General features: G+C 42.9%; 1 protein-coding gene across 1 annotated transcript in view; it reads left to right on the forward strand.

Moving 5' to 3' along the window:
- Positions 1–3,554: 3,554 nt before the first annotated feature.
- LOC126482033 (dynein axonemal heavy chain 6-like) overlaps positions 3,555–17,819 on the forward strand; it is a 1,073,010-nt gene continuing 1,058,745 nt past the window's right edge. The window contains exons 1-2 of the mRNA XM_050106005.1: positions 3,555–3,594; positions 3,781–3,976. Of these exons, the coding sequence (XP_049961962.1) occupies positions 3,555–3,594; positions 3,781–3,976 (236 nt within the window). The remainder of the gene's footprint in view (positions 3,595–3,780; positions 3,977–17,819) is intronic.

Raw genomic sequence — 17,819 nt, forward strand, 5'->3', positions numbered from 1 at the left:
GTGTTCAGAAGGCTTTGGCAGAGTAGCCTTTATTGTCAGAGATCTGTATGTGTATCTCTGGTGCGCCCTCACAGAAGGGAAAGTCTAGAGTGGAGTCATCAACATGCCACCTGGATGGTTGAACTGTGGGCCAATATTCTTTTCACAGATGAGTCCCTATTTGGTCTGGACAGTGATTCTCAACACATTCACATCCGGAGGGAATGTGAAACACAATTTTGGAATCCGAGAATTGTGGGGAGAGACCAATATTGAGGAGAATCCTTAATGGTGTAGGTAGGGATTATGTTGACCACTTCATGAAATTATATGGGTGAATCGGCAAGATTTAAATGCTGACAGGTATTGCAACAAGATCTTTGTACCTCGCGTGCAGTTGTCGTGAGGTGGTGTGTGCCCAAACTTTGTATTGATGGACGATAATACTCAACCTCATAGAGTACGAGTGGTTAATATTTTCTTGGAAACGGTAGATACTGCATGCATGATATGGCCTGATTGCTCTCCCAATTTGAACCCTATACAGAATGTCAGGGATGCATTAGGGAGACAGGTTGCATCATGTCAGCATTCACTAACCACTCTCCAAGTCTTTCAAGCAGCTCTGCAGGAAGAATGGGGGTTATTGCCTCAACGTGAGACTGATGACATCACTCACAACATGCCTTATCATTGTCAGGCCTGTATTGAGCACATTAACCAATTGTTGGAATGTGTGTGCAAATCCGTTAAGTTGGAAAAAATGAACATTTCTTCTACCAGGATGCATGTTGCAGTTGTTTATGTTCTGTGTTCTTTACAGTGTTTCTACTTTTATCACCTTTTTACACTGTTCTGTGGCAAAATAAATGCAACCTTGCAAAGTTTCTGTTTATTGCTTTAATTTTGAACACCAGTAAAGTAGCAAAAGACAAATAGTCTGGATTTCTCGCCAAAACAGTGTCAAACACATTCACTACCCTGTGTCCAGTATCACCTCTAATGTCAGTCAGCTCAGATTTGACATTCTCAACAATTTCTAGTGGTTACTGCAAAGGAAGCCTGATAGATTTTAATTTTTTAATCCTTCTGGAAAGAAAACCATTGCATTTTCAGTTTTAGTTTCTGTGAAAGCCTTTTTGTGCCTTTCATACTCAGACTTAAGATTCTCTCAGAAATGAATGAGCCGCATATTTCATGGCTTTAAAATGTTCATTATAAAAACCTGTGGCTTCAGTCCCTGTATCCCACCTCATTAGTACAGGTTCAAGTGACCATGTTAGTTTCAGAAGTGGTTCTCTATAGAGCGATACATGACACAGGACTTTGAGAAATACTTTCTTGTTGTATGAGTTTATTTTACTTATTTCTGTGTAACTACCATGCACTCCTTCAGTGATATGTTGCAGTTCATGGGTGTGACAGGTGAAATAGGTTAAATGCTGACAGAATACCCAAAGGGTAGTTGCTGCCTTCAGCATGTAGGCTGCAGCATCTGAGTACATAACAAGAAATCTTTCTTCTCAGATTCACTTAGACCACTACATTCTAAGACAGTCATTGACAAAAAATGGTATTGTTTAATGATTTTTGTGTTCCAACAGTTCACAGGAAATCAGTAATGGCTTTTGTGGTTCCTCTCTATTGAGTTCACTAGCAGTGACATTATCTGTGGATCTCCTACATGGATCTGTTGTTTTGTCAATGGCTATCAATATGTGGTGGTTAGTTATACACACTTTTCAGAGCCTCCTGGTAACAAAAATCTAAACAGTTTTCCCTTAATGTCGAGTCATCAGGAACCTGTCAATTGATGTGGAACCTTTTTCCCACTGTGTAGAAGTGTGTAACATTCGAAAATCCAAAGTTTGTACCATGGAATATTCACAGCAACCATAGTGTAGCACATACCATACAAACATTCTAACATACAAATATTCTACATACAAATTCTACATACAAATATTCTACATACAAATATTCTAACATCCGAAGTTTGTGCCGTGGAATGTTCACAGCAACCATAGCGGAGCACATATCATACAAAAAAATCATGTGTAAAGTGTTGAGTGTTTTGCATTTGTGTCAATAACATTCACTCCTTAGATGGTTGCACTGCTTTGTACATGTGTGTACTGCTACTGCTGAAGTTGGGACTTTGTAGAGCACCTAATCTCCTTATTGCAAGCTTGACTTAGAACAATCTCCCCTCACTTGTGAAAGGATTGTGCATCATAATCCAAGATCTTACTTCAGATGATAATGTTGGTGCATCATGAGGCATCAGTCTTGAACTCTTAAGAAGTACTACTTGACAAACTTTTTTTGGATTAGTAGAAGTTGATATCTGTCAGAAAACTTTGGGGCACTGGTCTGCTATTCACCCCACTGCCAGTCTCAACAGCAGATTAAGTCCTTTACTCCACAGAACAATGGCTGCAATAATGCTACATAATGTATTAGTATCGTATCTTCTTTGCTTTTGAGAAATGAAATTTTGGATCTTAGAAAATTAAGCAGAAGGACAGCTTTCATAAACCAGCTCAATGTACAAAACCCTGTTTTATTGAACTGTAATGTGATTTTTAAAGGCTATTTATTTCCTGTCTTCAGTTTTTATTGTTGGCCTGATTTGGATATTTTTCTAGGGAGAGGCCTATTGAGAGTAAGAAGGGTGAAATGCGATAATATGTAGCACGAAGCTAAGATATGTAAAATATATAATTATAATGATGCATGTATGAATATGTAATGATGAAATGTAATATGTGAACACCGGCAACATAATTCATGAGCATTTGCAAATTTCACATGCATAGGTGTGAAGGAAAAAAATATGTAATTACACAAAAATCCAGGCCATACTTATGAGTATGCAGTTTTAACATTAATGATAATTTTCATTTCTTTTATCTATTCATTAACACACTGCACTGTAAATGTCGTTATTCAGGGATTGGGAATTCTCTCTCTCTCTCTGACACTCACTCACACACACACACACACACACACACACACACACACACACACACACACACACACACAGCCCAGCACTCATACCAGCTTTTGTACAGATAATTTGTTGTTTCTTATTTTAATCCAGTTTCTCCGGTTTATTTTATCCTCCTCTTATTTCTCTCCCACAGTCAGCACATTTGCTTCTTCTGTTTAAGAATCTTCCAAACCATCTACTACTCTTCCTCAAAAGGATGGTTTTATTCTTAGGTTATTTATACTTTAGAAGAATATTTTTCAAACTTTAATCTGTCTCTATGTAGTGTGTTACATGTCCTCACATCAAATCATTTCTTGCTCATCCTGGCATACAGTACAGTGTATTTCTGGAAAGAACATACTGATTTCTCCTGTTATTCCTCAGAATCTGTTTTCTGTTTTCCTTTCATCTTTAGATGGCTTTTACACATTGTTATGATGGCTGATGAGACGGTTCCTCACTTCAAGCCATCAGAGATCCCATTACCCTATGCCATTAATGACATAATGAGCTGTGTTTCTCGTTCAAAATATGTGTTGCATAATATACATTATTTAGATTGATACTTGATGTGAATTTAATGTCCATGAGAAATTTAACTGAAAATGTGAAATCTGTTTGTATATTTGGTGGAGCCATACTCAAGCCTTAAGTTCTGGAACAAAAAGAAATTATATGTTAATATTGCAGTGCACAGTAATGACATATCAATCTTACAAAATCTTTGGGAACCTAGTTTTAACTTATTTTTTTTTGCATTTTTTATTACTGGGATTCTAATTATTGTTATTGTTATTTTTATTCAGATAAGCCACCTGTACATACAGCACAAAGAAAAGAGAAGAAGGAGGTTACTGATATTATGAAACCAACAAGCATGCTAGAAGTAGCTGATCAGAGGTCCTTAATTGAATTGGTACGACGTAATAAGAAGATTGGTTTTCTGTACATGACATATGCTGTACCAAGGTCATCCAAATTTTTCACCCCTTACTGCTTGAGGTGAGAAAGTCTTTTTAAAATGGTCTTTGAGATGATACTGAGTTTTATATGATTATATGTTGATAGGACAGATTTGATCTACCAGTAAAGCTAATTTGTTTAGTAGGCCTAGCTCGTGAAGCATTTTCTAGTAGCATGTAACAGCAAATAGTTTATAATGTTGCCAAGATGTCACATCCATACTCATAGTACAGGGTAATATTAAGTTAGAGGGCATACTACTTCCATCCGAGAGAGTCTATTATAAGTTGTTATAAATGGCTTGTGCCTGGAAGTATGATATTTCTCTGGACTAGATTTGTCCAGGTCGAGTGTCTTCCTGCAGGCAACCGAGTGCTTGCAGGCAATAGTCAGCAGCGTGGGCAAACAGCTGACATGTGAGCAGTCAGGCAGCCAGTCTATAGCATACATGACTTTACTGTCCTGGCCTTTGCACCTGCAGGCAGAAGTGGCCAAGTGGTTTTGCAATAGAACTACCTGCTATGGGGCACATACTAGTTGTGCCTGCTCGTAAGCGAACCAATGGGCTCTCCAGGAGAGGCACCACAGGACATTTTAATTTTCACTATCCTAAGTATAGATTTGATAGCTTTCTTAACAAAACATACAGGTTTGAATTCAACAGAGCAAAATTCAGTGTTGTGCGATAAAGGAATGCTGTGTGAAGAGGTGTGGTAATGTGGCCAGTGCTCTTATCCAGTTGGTAGTGTTGTAACAGCCTATTGTAAAGTGTCAGGACTGAGAAATAGTGAGAAAATGAAAACTAGCTCACTCAAATGTTCGATGCTGAGTGTTGATGACATTCCTCTCCTGCACCAAAAAATTCAAACTCTTTAAGTCTCTTGGAAATGTTGAGTGTGTGAATAGGCTGTACATTATCTTTCTATAAGCTGGACCTTCAGTTTGTGTGTTACAGAATTCTCATTGCATTCCACTGAATTATTCATTTTACTCCAAGGATGAACATTCATTCATTCATGATTTTCCATACATCCCATAAAAGAAGGATAACCTTAAGAGTGGTGGAATGATTCAAGATATTCGTTAACAGAGATAAGAAAACTGTAGCAATTTGATCTGTACACAGTAATAATAAAATGTCACTATACTGCTTAATGCTATTCATGTTTTTGCCAGCTACATTTAACTTAAAGATAAGGCTGGTACTTTGAAAAAAGTTGTTGCATCTGCAGATATATTAAGTAGCTGCTGTTTCTCTCCTACCATTAGCTTCACATTTATTTGGTTGCTTTGGTATTTTTCAAAGAAACTAGTTGACCTAGAATTGTAAATACAGAGTCGTGTTTACAATACATTACTACTTGTTATGGAGCTTTACAATGAACATTGCTACTTGTCATGTAAAGAGTAGAACTTTTCAATCCATGAACTTAGATATTCAGATAATTTTTAGTAAATTCAGTTGTCATTCTGCAGGTTTTCCTAAAAATGCATGTATTTTGGCACCATATAATTCATCATCTCCATAGATCCTTTTTCTTCTCCTTATGGAGTTTCAGTACCCTGTCACTGAGCAACTGAAAAGCAGAAGGCATCAAAAAACTTTTTACTTGAGGTTCACAACCATGTTTTACAATACAGTGCCTTTCCCCTTGGGCGAGCACATTGTGAGCATGACACATGCTGACACCCCAAAGACTGTAACTACACAGCTTCAACTAGAGCGCATTAGTAATTTTCAAAGCTTTTTGAAAATCAAGTCAATGGATCCTATGCCCTTGAAGTCTTTCGTCGTTATCTCCTGAACGATCAGTTTCGAAGGATTGACAAATGCCTTAACAATGACATGCTCCCATATTGAAGGAACCGTAACTTTTGACACCTTCTTTGTTTCTCACTCATTGCAAAGTCCCTTCCACTATGACCTGGACATAGAAACTTTTGATGTGTTTCTGTAAACTAGTAGCAGCTGATCAGACAGAAATCAAGTGCTAAAACACTCCAGTTACTGTTCTACCCGACACATGGTCAGACCATACAATCAGTATGTGTTCCACACGTTCTTCAAGCATATTGTAATTGTTCATCAATAAGTTAAGCAGACAGGAAACTATTTCACCTGAGCCCCTTCTTGTCATGGATTCATCCCACAAATTTTCTGTAATATTTCCAGTACCAATATCACGAACTGTGAAACACACGATGACAGCTGTATTAAATGAAACAGCAAGTTTACTGTTAACAGTCACTGTTTATTAATCTCCATGGCGCATTTCAAAGGTTTAAACCTCCATCATCAGGTGGATTTACATTTGTTAGTATGACATTTGTGTGTGTGTTGTGTTACGATTTTTTGGAGGAACTTGTGGCACTGTTTAGCGGAGAAAACAAAACATTATTTCAGAACATGGTTTTGGGTTTATTTTGACAAAAAATTAAACATATATCTAACAGTAAACATAAAATAAATAAAATACAGTACCTCCAGTGGACACAGGTTCCTTTCACTCTTGTATCACATCACATGTATACTGTCATACTTTGTAAACAAATATGACGTCTGGAAACTATTGGGTGCAAGGATCATATAGCAGAAGAGAAAACATTATTGCAAAGTACAAAGTATATGCATTGTAACAACATTATTACTTTTTTTTTTTTTTTTAAGGATTTGGAGGTGTTTGTTTTGAGGTGTCAAATACATGCATTGGAATAAATACTTCAGGTGTTATATAGATCCAATTTTGACAAGTTAAAATAGCTTAAACTTCGTACTTGTTTATACAATCAAGTGAAATGTTAAAATAGCTTGAACTTTACATTTGTTTATACAATCAGGTGAAATGTTACAAACTTTTAAGTACAATAATCTTATTGGGTACAGTGGTAAAATTATACATAAATAACAATTTTGATTGAGATTCATACATAGATATGAAAGGCTGGAGGCAGAGGGAGAGAAAGAGAAAGTGAGAGGGAAAAAGATGGTGGAAAAAGTGATTTTATGACAGCGAACTTTGCATGGCAAGGGGTCTTAAGATTATATCTGTTATGTGTAATAACTGCCTAAAGGTTGGGGTAATATATTGGTAAATGCTTTAAAATATGCAGATGGATGTTCAATTTGTGCCAGTAGTTGATGTCCATATAGTTTTAAGCTGACAGGGGACACAAGCTGTTGGTGTGATGATATATATCTGAGTGAGGTGTTGCAGTTGCTCTTGGCAGTTATCATGGTAACACAACTAAATATTAATGGTAAATATCAAGGTGTGTGTGTGTGTGTGTGTGTGTGTGTGTGTGTGTGTGTGTGTGTGTGTGTGTGTGCAATTTTAATGATGTAGGCAGTTGCCAAAAACAGACATGATGCTATTGTAAATATTGTCATTTTTGTCATTTAATATGGATTCAGGTTTTGTTTTTTGGTGTTTGTATATTTGGAGTGTTTCATGGATGTCTAGTTATCTGCCTTCTGGTTGGATGTATAGGATGCTGATACTTGTGTTGTTAACATGGTGTTTTGTTTCATGCAGGTGGGTGGCTATTGCTGATATGTGGTAATTTTTTTTTTTTTTTTTAGTGCTACCATGTGTTCTTTGAACCTACTCTCAAATGATCTGCCTGTCTGGCATATGTAGAAACAGTCACAGTCCGAACATTCAATTCTGTATACACTTGAATGATGAATTGGATTTCGTGTGCTGATGTTGTGTGGTAGCTTCTGCCCAATCTTGTTGTCTGTGATAAAGGATATGCTTATGCATTTTCATTTGAAGACATTGGCAGTCTGATATGAAATGTTACATAGAAAGGGGATTGTATGGAAGATGTTAGTTTCTTTTTGTTTAAGCCATTATTGAGTGTATGGGGTGCCTACTATGGAGCTTTTATAGCCATTCGCAATAGCTGTTTGTTTTATTATTTCAATTTCTTGATCACATTTGTGTTTGGAGATTGGTAGTTGGATAGCTCTATTGATCATGCACCGGAATGCTGCCATTTTGTGGGCTGTGGAGTGACAAGAGGAGTTGTATATTGTAGTGTGTGTTGTGGTAGGCTACCGATAAATTTCAAACTGATGTGTGTTATTCTTTATTCTAATGGTAAAGTCTAGAGCTATCCAAAGCAATCACAACACAAAAAACAAAAAGAAAATGTTATAACCTCTAATCACCAATAATTGCGTAGATATTCAAACACACTCACTTAGGAACAATAGCTCGTTACATGATAACAACTCAGTATCTCTTATTCGACTGCCATGCCGTGACATGCGGCTGGCGCCGTTCATAGCTAGGTGGCGCTCAGCCAAGTTGCGGAGCGCCTCTATCGCCGTTTGCCCATACTGTCGTGGCGGCACTGTTAAATGTCATGGCACTGTCACAACACTTTTCCCCCCTTGAAAAAAAAAACCACTCACTTCCTTGGAGACACTGACAGTGCATAGACATCCATGGCCTCTTGTGAAGCCCTGAGAAGATCCCGTGGAGAGACACGAGAGTATGGTCGAAAATGTCCAGGATGGAAGCTCATGCGTGGAACGTGCCTCCTGGACGAGACGATGGGTGAAAACTCTGGAGCAGCATCCATAGGTGTCGTGGACCTGGGGGTGTGCTCCAGCGAGATGGGTCCCGGAGAAGGCGGCGTCACGACTGGGGCCAGTTCCGGCGTACTCAGAAGTGGTAGCGACGGTCGGCTGCATCAACATGTACGGTAGATCGGCAGCAGCGACAGGGCTGGCTTCTCGGGCTGGTGGAGGCGAAGGAAGGGGCAGTGGCACCGGCGTGGCCACCACTCGTGGGCGCATCTGGTCGTAATGGCGAACAACCATGCCATCGTCCGTACGTATTTAACAAAACCGGCGGCCGTGAAGAGTCTAGACCACCCCTGGAATCCATTTAGGGCGAGATCCGTAACCTCGTGCCCACACGTCGGCGCCCACCGAGTATTTTCCCACACTAGGGGACACAGCACAAGGCCTGACAGAGTGAAGCAGGTGCAGTAGAGTGTGCGGTTGGCGGCCATGCAAGAGTTCAGCAGGGCTGCGATCACCCAGAGGCGTGAAGCGATAAGAACTCAGAAATTGCAGCAAAGCGTCATCTGTGGAAAAATCACTAAGGAATTTTTTCATCTGGCTTTTGAAAGTGTGGACAAGGAGCTCGACCTCCCCATTTGATTGCAGATGGAAGGGCGGTGCTGTAACATGATGAATCCCTTGTCCAGTAAAAAAATCACGGAAGGCCTGCGAAGAGAATTGAGGGCCATTGTCCATGACGATCGTGGATGGAAGACCTTCTAGCGCAAAGATTTTGGACAAAGCCAGCGTCGTCACCACAGTGGTGGGCAACGGACATAGAACAACAAACGGAAACTTCGAGAAGGCGTCAATCAACAGTAGCCAATAAGCACCGAGGAAGGGGCCGGCAAAGTCAGCGTGCACCCATTCCCATGGCTGCGCCGGATCAGGCCACGGAGAGGGCATTGTACGAGGTGCAGCCAGTTGTTGAGCACACTGACCACACGCAGCAACCATGTGGGCGATGTCCGAATCAATACTGGGCCAATAAACGTGCCTGCGGGCCAGGGACTTAGTCCGAGAAATACCCCAATGGCCTTCATGCAACAGTTTGAGAACATCTTTGCGAAGAGAGGCTGGCACCATGACCTGTGGAGATGCGCCATCCATGGCCAGAAGAACAACACCATCACGAACAGACAGACGAAGGCGATCTGAAGGGGATCTGATGCCCGGCCATTGGTCCTGTCTGGCCAACCCCGTTGAACAAAACCGATCACCTGATGCAGGACTGGGTCCCGCGCAGTAGCCGACGCGACCTGCGAACCTGTAAGTGGAAAACCCTCGACCGTACGACGTTCTTAATGTGGAAACAGAGTAGTTCATCACGATCAAAAACCGGGTCGGGGCCCATCGGCAATCGCGACAATGCGTCAGCGTTGGCGTTCTGGGCCGTGGGGTGATAGTGAATCTCATAGTGAAAACGAGACAAGTATAAGGCCCAACGTTGCAGGCGGTGAGCTGCCTTATCTGGAAGCGACGCCGATGGGCTGAACAGAGAGACCAGCGGCTTGTGGTCGGTGATGAGGTGAAACTTAGAACCATACAAAAAAACGCTGAACTTTTTTAGAGCATAAATTATAACAAGCACCTCCTTTTCGATTTGAGAGTAACGCCGTTGGGCATCGTTGAGGGTCTTGAAAGCATAGGCGATGGGTCGTTCCGACCCATCCTCATACCGATGGGCGAGAACAGCCCCTAGGCCATACTGTGACGCATCAGTCGCCAGAACCAAGTGCTGACCCGGACGGAATGTGGCAAGACAAGGTGCCGACTGCAAATGAGCCTTCAGGTGGACAAAAGCCTGCTCACACACGTCGGACCAACAGAAAGGGACGTTTTTGCGTAACAGCTGATGCAGAGGATGAGCTACCGCCGCCGCGGATGGAATGAATTTGTGATAATAAGCAATCTTGCCTAGAAATGCCTGAAGTTCTTTGACCGTAGACGGCCGGGGTAGAGCGTTAATGGCCACAACATGCTGAAGTATAGGACGTATACCCTCATGGGACAAGTGGAAACCAAGATACACAATGAAGGGTTGTAAGAACTGTGACTTGTCCAGATTGCACCTCAACCCAGCTGAATGCAAAACCCGAAACAGTGAGCGCAAATTGCGAAGGTGCTCCTCAGTGGAGGCCCCCGTGACAACAATGTCATCCAGATAGTTGATGCAGCCAGGAACGGAAGCCGTGAGCTGTTCCAAAAACCGCTGAAAAATGGCTGGCGCGCTAGCGATGCCAAATGGTAACCACTGGTACTGATACAACCCACAAGGAGTGCTGATGATGAGAAATTCCTTGGAAGAAGCATCCAATGGCAACTGATGGTACGCCTCCGATAGGTCAAGTTTGGAAAAGAACTGGCCCCCAGCGAGCTTGGTAAATAACTCCTCAGGACAAGGAAGAGGGTAAGTGTCAATGAGGCTCTGAGCATTGACAGTGGCTTTAAAATCACCACAAAATCGCAGACTCCCATTTGGTTTAGAAACCACCACGATTGGCGATGCCCATTTGCTGGAGGTAACAGGAAGGAGAATCCCTGAAGCCGTTAACCTGTCTATCTCAGCCTTGACAGGTGCACGCAACGCCACCGGAATAGGGCGTGCCCGGAAAAACTTAGGGCGAGCTGTAGGTTTAAGAGTAATGTGGGCTTCAAAATCCTTGGCACGATCCAGACCAGCAGAGAACATGGACGAAAATTCAGAATACAATCCATCCAGCTGTTGATACGGAATATCCTCAGATATGAGGTGCACATCATCATCAATGGAGAACCCGAACAACTGGAAAGCATCATACCTGAACAGGTTTTCAGTGCCCGCATGATCCACCACATAAAACGTGAGGGGCCTAACAACAGACTTGTAGGCAGTGGAAGCATCAGACTGGCCAATGATAGGAATTTTCTGTTTATTATAAGTTCTCAGATTTCGTGTAACTGGAGACAAGGGAGGGGGGCCCAACTCCAAATACGTGCGCAAATTAATGAGAGTTGCTGCAGAGCCAGTGTCCACTTGCATGCAAATGTCTTTATCCAGAACACGAACAGTAACAAACAACTTATTTCCAGAATGAGATTTTCACTCTGCAGCGGAGTGTGCGCTGATATGAAACTTCCTGGCAGATTAAAACTGTGTGCCCGACCGAGACTCGAACTCGGGACCCTTGCCTTTCGCGGGCAGGTGCTCTACCATCTGAGCTACTGAAGCACGACTCACGCCCGGTACTCACTGCTTTACTTCGTGCTTCGGTAGCTCAGATGGTAGAGCACCTGCCCGCGAAAGGCAAAGGTCCCGAGTTCGAGTCTCGGTCGGGCACACAGTTTTAATCTGCCAGGAAGTTTCATATCAGTGCACACTCCGCTGCAGAGTGAAAATCTCATTCTGGAAACATCCCCCAGGCTGTGGCTAAGCCATGTCTCTGCTATATCCTTTCTTTCAGGAGTGCTAGTTCTGCAAGGTTCGCAGAAGAGCTTCTGTAAAGTTTGGAAGGTAGGAGACGAGATATTGGCAGAAGTAAAGCTGTGAGTACCGGGCGTGAGTCGTGCTTCGGTAGCTCAGATGGTAGAGCACCTGCCCGCGAAAGGCAAAGGTCCCGAGTTCGAGTCTCGGTCGGGCACACAGTTTTAATCTGCCAGGAAGTTTCATATCAGCGCACACTCCGCTGCAGAGTGAAAATCTCATTCTGGAAACATCCCCCAGGCTGTGGCTAAGCCATGTCTCCGCTGTATCCTTTCTTTCAGGAGTGCTAGTTCTGCAAGGTTCGCAGAAGAGCTTCTGTAAAGTTTGGAAGGTAGGAGACGAGATACTGGCAGAAGTAAAGCTGTGAGTACCGGGCGTGAGTCGTGCTTCGGTAGCTCAGATGGTAGAGCACTTGCCCGCGAAAGGCAAAGGTCCCGAGTTCGAGTCTCGGTCGGGCACACAGTTTTAATCTGCCAGGAAGTTTCATATCAGCGCACACTCCGCTCCAGAGTGAAAATCTCATTCTGGAAACATCCCCCAGGCTGTGGCTAAGCCATGTCTCTGCTATATCCTTTCTTTCAGGAGTGCTAGTTCTGCAAGGTTCGCAGAAGAGCTTCTGTAAAGTTTGGAAGGTAGGAGACGAGATACTGGCAGAAGTAAAGCTGTGAGTACCGGGCGTGAGTCGTGCTTCGGTAGCTCGGATGGTAGAGCACCTGCCCGCGAAAGGCAAAGGTTCCGAGTTCGAGTCTCAGTCGGGCGCACAGTTTTAATCTGCCAGGAAGTTTCATATCAGCGCACACTCCGCTGCAGAGTGAAAATCTCATTCTGGAAACATCCCCCAGGCTGTGGCTAAGCCATGTCTCCGCTGTATCCTTTCTTTCAGGAGTGCTAGTTCTGCAAGGTTCGCAGAAGAGCTTCTGTAAAGTTTGGAAGGTAGGAGACGAGATACTGGCAGAAGTAAAGCTGTGAGTACCGGGCGTGAGTCGTGCTTCGGTAGCTCAGATGGTAGAGCACCTGCCCGCGAAAGGCAAAGGTCCCGAGTTCGAGTCTCGGTCGGGCACACAGTTTTAATCTGCCAGGAAGTTTCATATCAGCGCACACTCCGCTGCAGAGTGAAAATTTCATTCTGTAAACATCCCCCAGGCTGTGGCTAAGCCATGTCTCCGCTATATCCTTTCTTTCAGGAGTGCTAGTTCTGCAAGGTTCGCAGAAGAGCTTCTGTAAAGTTTGGAAGGTAGGAGACGAGATACTGGCAGAAGTGAAGCTGTGAGTACCGGGCGTGAGTCGTGCTTCGGTAGCTCAGATGGTAGAGCACCTGCCCGCGAAAGGCAAAGGTCCCGAGTTCGAGACTCGGTCGGGCACACAGTTTTAATCTGCCAGGAAGTTTCATATCAGCGCACACTCCGCTGCAGAGTGAAAATCTCATTCTGGAAACATCCCCCAGGCTGTGGCTAAGCCATGTCTCTGCTATATCCTTTCTTTCAGGAGTGCTAGTTCTGCAAGGTTCGCAGAAGAGCTTCTGTAAAGTTTGGAAGGTAGGAGACGAGATACTGGCAGAAGTAAAGCTGTGAGTACCGGGCGTGAGTCGTGCTTCGGTAGCTCAGATGGTAGAGCACCTGCCCGCGAAAGGCAAAGGTCCCGAGTTCGAGTCTCGGTCGGGCACACAGTTTTAATCTGCCAGGAAGTTTCATATCAGCGCACACTCCGCTGCAGAGTGAAAATCTCATTCTGGAAACATCCCCCAGGCTGTGGCTAAGCCATGTCTCCGCTGTATCCTTTCTTTCAGGAGTGCTAGTTCTGCAAGGTTCGCAGAAGAGCTTCTGTAAAGTTTGGAAGGTAGGAGACGAGATACTGGCAGAAGTAAAGCTGTGAGTACCGGGCGTGAGTCGTGCTTCGGTAGCTCAGATGGTAGAGCACCTGCCTGCGAAAGGCAAAGGTCCCGATTTCGAGTCTCAGTCGGGCACACAGTTTTAATCTGACAGGAAGTTTCAACAACTTATTTGTTTGAGAAAGCACACAGTTAACATCCATATCTGATGCCTCGTCCTCGTCGACAGGAACTTTAGGGGACTGACACACAGAAGCAATGTGGCCTTTTTTCCTACATGAATTACACGTGGCCCAACGTTTTGGACTCACGGCCCTGTCATGCTGTACGAAACAACGTGGACAAGAAGGAAGTGCGGAACGAACCTGCTTCTGGGGTTGCTGTTTTCGCTGCGAGCGTTGCGGCCCAATGCGACGTTGTGTAGGCGAGTGAACCGCCTCCACGTCTTCGCTCTCCTGTGAAACAGGCAAATTGTCCATGTCAAAAGTTGACTGTACAGCGCCTACATCACACTACGCATCTGTTTGGGTGCCAGCAGTGTGAGACACTTCAAAGGATTGAGCGATGCTTAGAACTTCCGACAACGACGGGTTTGGCAGTTGTAGGGCACGTTGCCGAACTTCTTTATCAGGAGCAAGCCGTAGAATAGCATCCCTAACCATTGAATCAGCATAAGACTCATGATGAGTGTCCATGACAAACTGACTTTTCCTACTAAGACCGTGTAGTTCCGCCGCCCAAGCCCGGTAAGATTGATGGGGCTGTTTACGACACCGGTAGAACGCAACGCGGGCGGCCACGACGTGGGTGTTTTTTCGGTAATAGTTAGACAATAAGTCACACATTTCCTGGAAGGACAGAGAGGCAGGTTCCCGCAGAGGGGCTAACTGAGATAGCAGCTGATAGATCCGTGGGGAAATCCAAGATAGAAATAACGACTTACACATAGGAGCGTCGACAACGCCAAAAGCCAAGATGTGTTGCCACAAACGCTTCTCATAATCCTCCCAGTCTTCAGCGGCCTCGTTGTAAGGAGGGAATGGGGGCGGAGAAGAGGAAGACAGACGATGAGTAAGCGACGTCGACAACGCCTGAATAGCAGCCGTCAGATGTGTTTGTTGTTCAATGAGCGCTTGCATAAGCTGTTCCATGTCTGCCCCATCACGAACACACAAATCCACAACGCAGTGAAAATATCCCATCCTCGTCACCAAAAAGTGTTATAACCTTTAATCACCAATAATTGCGTGGATATTCAAACACACTCACTTAGGAACAATAGCTCGTTACATGATAACAACTCAGTATCTCTTATTCGACTGCCGTGCCGTGACATGTGGCCGGCGCTGTTCGTAGCTAGGTGGCCCTACCGTGCTCAGCCGAGTTGCGGAGCGCCTCTATCGCCGTTTGCGCGCACTGTTGTGGCGGCACTGTTAAATATCATGGCACTGTCACAACAGAAAATAACATCTTCCATACAGTCCCCTTTCTATGTAACAATTAATATCAGACTGCCAATGTCTTAAAATGAAAAGGCATATGCATATCCTTTACCACAAACAACAAAATTGGACAGAACCTACCCCACAATGTCAGCACACGAAATTCACTGCATCCCTCAGGTGTGTACAAAATTGATAGTTTGGACTGTGACTGCTTCTACAAGGGCCAGACAGGCAGATTGTTTGAGAGTAGATTCAAAGAACACATGGCAACACTAAAAAACAAAAAATACCACACATCGGCAATAGCCACCCACCAGCATGAGACAAAACACCGTGTTAACAACACAAGTATCAGCATCCTATACATCCAACCAAAAGGCAGAAAAGTAGACATCCCTGAAACACTCCAAATATACAAACAACAAACAAAACAACCTGAGGGTGTATATGACCTGGGACAACCGGGAGATCCGGGAAAAATCTGGGAATTTTTTCATCTGGGAAAAAAACTGGAAAAAACCTGGGAATTTTTTAGAATTCTGGGACTTTTTCATTGTTTTAGTTTTCAGTTAGATTGTCACAATTTTGGATGGTAAAAACCAATATTGTAACAGAGGTTTACTGGTACTGCAAAATAATATTGCAGCAGTAAGATACGAACGAGAGGAGAGCACACCATGTAAAGCCGTAGCATGATTAGAGAGAGAGAGAGAGAGGGGGGGGGGGGGGGGGGAAGCACTAGGACTTAAGGATTGGAGAAATGTGTACTGTGTCTTACTTGTCTCTTGTCTTTACTGATTTTATGTATCCTATATTTAATTTTATGTAACACAAAACAGCAGGTTATTAGCTAATAGGCAATAAAGAGTGCAAATGTTCTGAAGAGTTCTTGTTTTCCTGGCTGGCTGACTGGGAGCATGTTAGGCACCACAGGACATTTTTAATTCCACTATCCTGAATATAGTTAGATGGCATTCATTGCAAAATATACACGTTTGAATTCGACAGAGTGAAATACAGTGACATGCGAAAGAAGAATGCTGTGTGAAGTGGCGTGAAAATGCACTTTGGCACACTAAAGACCAAATAACATGTCTTACATTTCCTTGAAGACACAAGTTTTACGTATCAGACTCTGCAGAAAGATATGCGCTGCAAAATGAACATTTTTTGAAAAGTCGATTTAATTTTTAGCGTCCTACCTCAAACGCTAGAGGAAGGGGGAAGAGGGGACGCCACTATATAGTATTACCTCGGTTTGGAAATATTGTAGAATCGTAACAGAGCACTCTTGAGATGTAATGGGGAGGAGGGTAGTCTCCACATGACCCGTGTTTACGTTTAGTGAGTTTGCTGTTTCCTCTTCTTGTATTACTCTCACGTCAAATGAAAACAAAAATAGTTCAAATTGCTCTAAGCACTATGGGACTTAAAATTTGAGGTTATCAGTCCCATAGACTTAGAACTACTTAAATCTAACCAACCTAAGGACATCACACACATCTATGCCTGAGGCAGGATTCGAAACAGCGACCGTGGCAGCAGCGCGATTCTGGACTGAACCGCCTAGAACCGCTTGGCCACAGCGGCCTGCTCAAATGAAAACAAAATGAATTTCTGTGGCTGGGGGCTCTCAAGTGAATTAAAATACATTCACATAATTACGGAAGGCTAAAATAAGTTATTAGTTTCAGATTTTATTTCATTTCCACCTTTCTAACAGTCAATCATTAGTCGCCTTGCAGAACAATAAAGTTATTTTTGCTGGTTTGCTAAAGAAATTTGGCTTTTATTGCTCATTTCCGCTGGGGAAATTCATTTATTTGAAACGAAGTGTTTAATTTCAGACTACAGGCTGCTTTCAACTGTTTGATGCATTTCAAGTGCAAATTTTCATCTTCTAGCACATATGGCATTATGCCATGATAAAGAACAAAACACGTAATGGTATAGTACAGGTACTCCAAGAAAATTTACATCTGAATGTGCACTTTAAGCTGAATCATGCATTTTAGTATGGGTCACAAAATTCCGATACTCTTGGAGTATCCTCTCATGTCTTATTTCTTTTATGATGTAATGTAAGATCCTTTAATGTTTTACACGTACAGTCATATGGGCTACCTGCGTCATTGTAACTGCGCAAGTGTGGTGGCGCCTGTTATTTGGCACTCTCTGGTAACTGATGAAACATACTTATTTCTAACAGCCCGCCGTGAAATATTGAGAATGGTGGTTCGAAAAGCGTTACTTTCAAAGTAAATTTCCTTTTACACGAGATGAACTATGTGCGAGTATATATGATGAACTTCTTATCATAGAGCATTTGGCTCTCGTTTAAAAATCAGCTCTGTGAGGATGATCATTTGAGAATTTGTAGACCAGATAATCAGACATTTATGTCGTTATTAAAAATTTTTCTGGCACATTTGTGTGATGTATATTAAAGTGTTACACGCGCAAAAAAGGTCAACGTTGTATATGAAAGCTTAAATTCTCTTGTAACCGATTAATCTTCAAGACCAATATTACATGTGAAAGCTTTGCTTTTCTTGTAGCAACACTATATA

This window comes from Schistocerca serialis, chromosome 5, assembly GCF_023864345.2.
Source record: "Schistocerca serialis cubense isolate TAMUIC-IGC-003099 chromosome 5, iqSchSeri2.2, whole genome shotgun sequence".
Taxonomy (NCBI): domain Eukaryota; kingdom Metazoa; phylum Arthropoda; class Insecta; order Orthoptera; family Acrididae; genus Schistocerca; species Schistocerca serialis.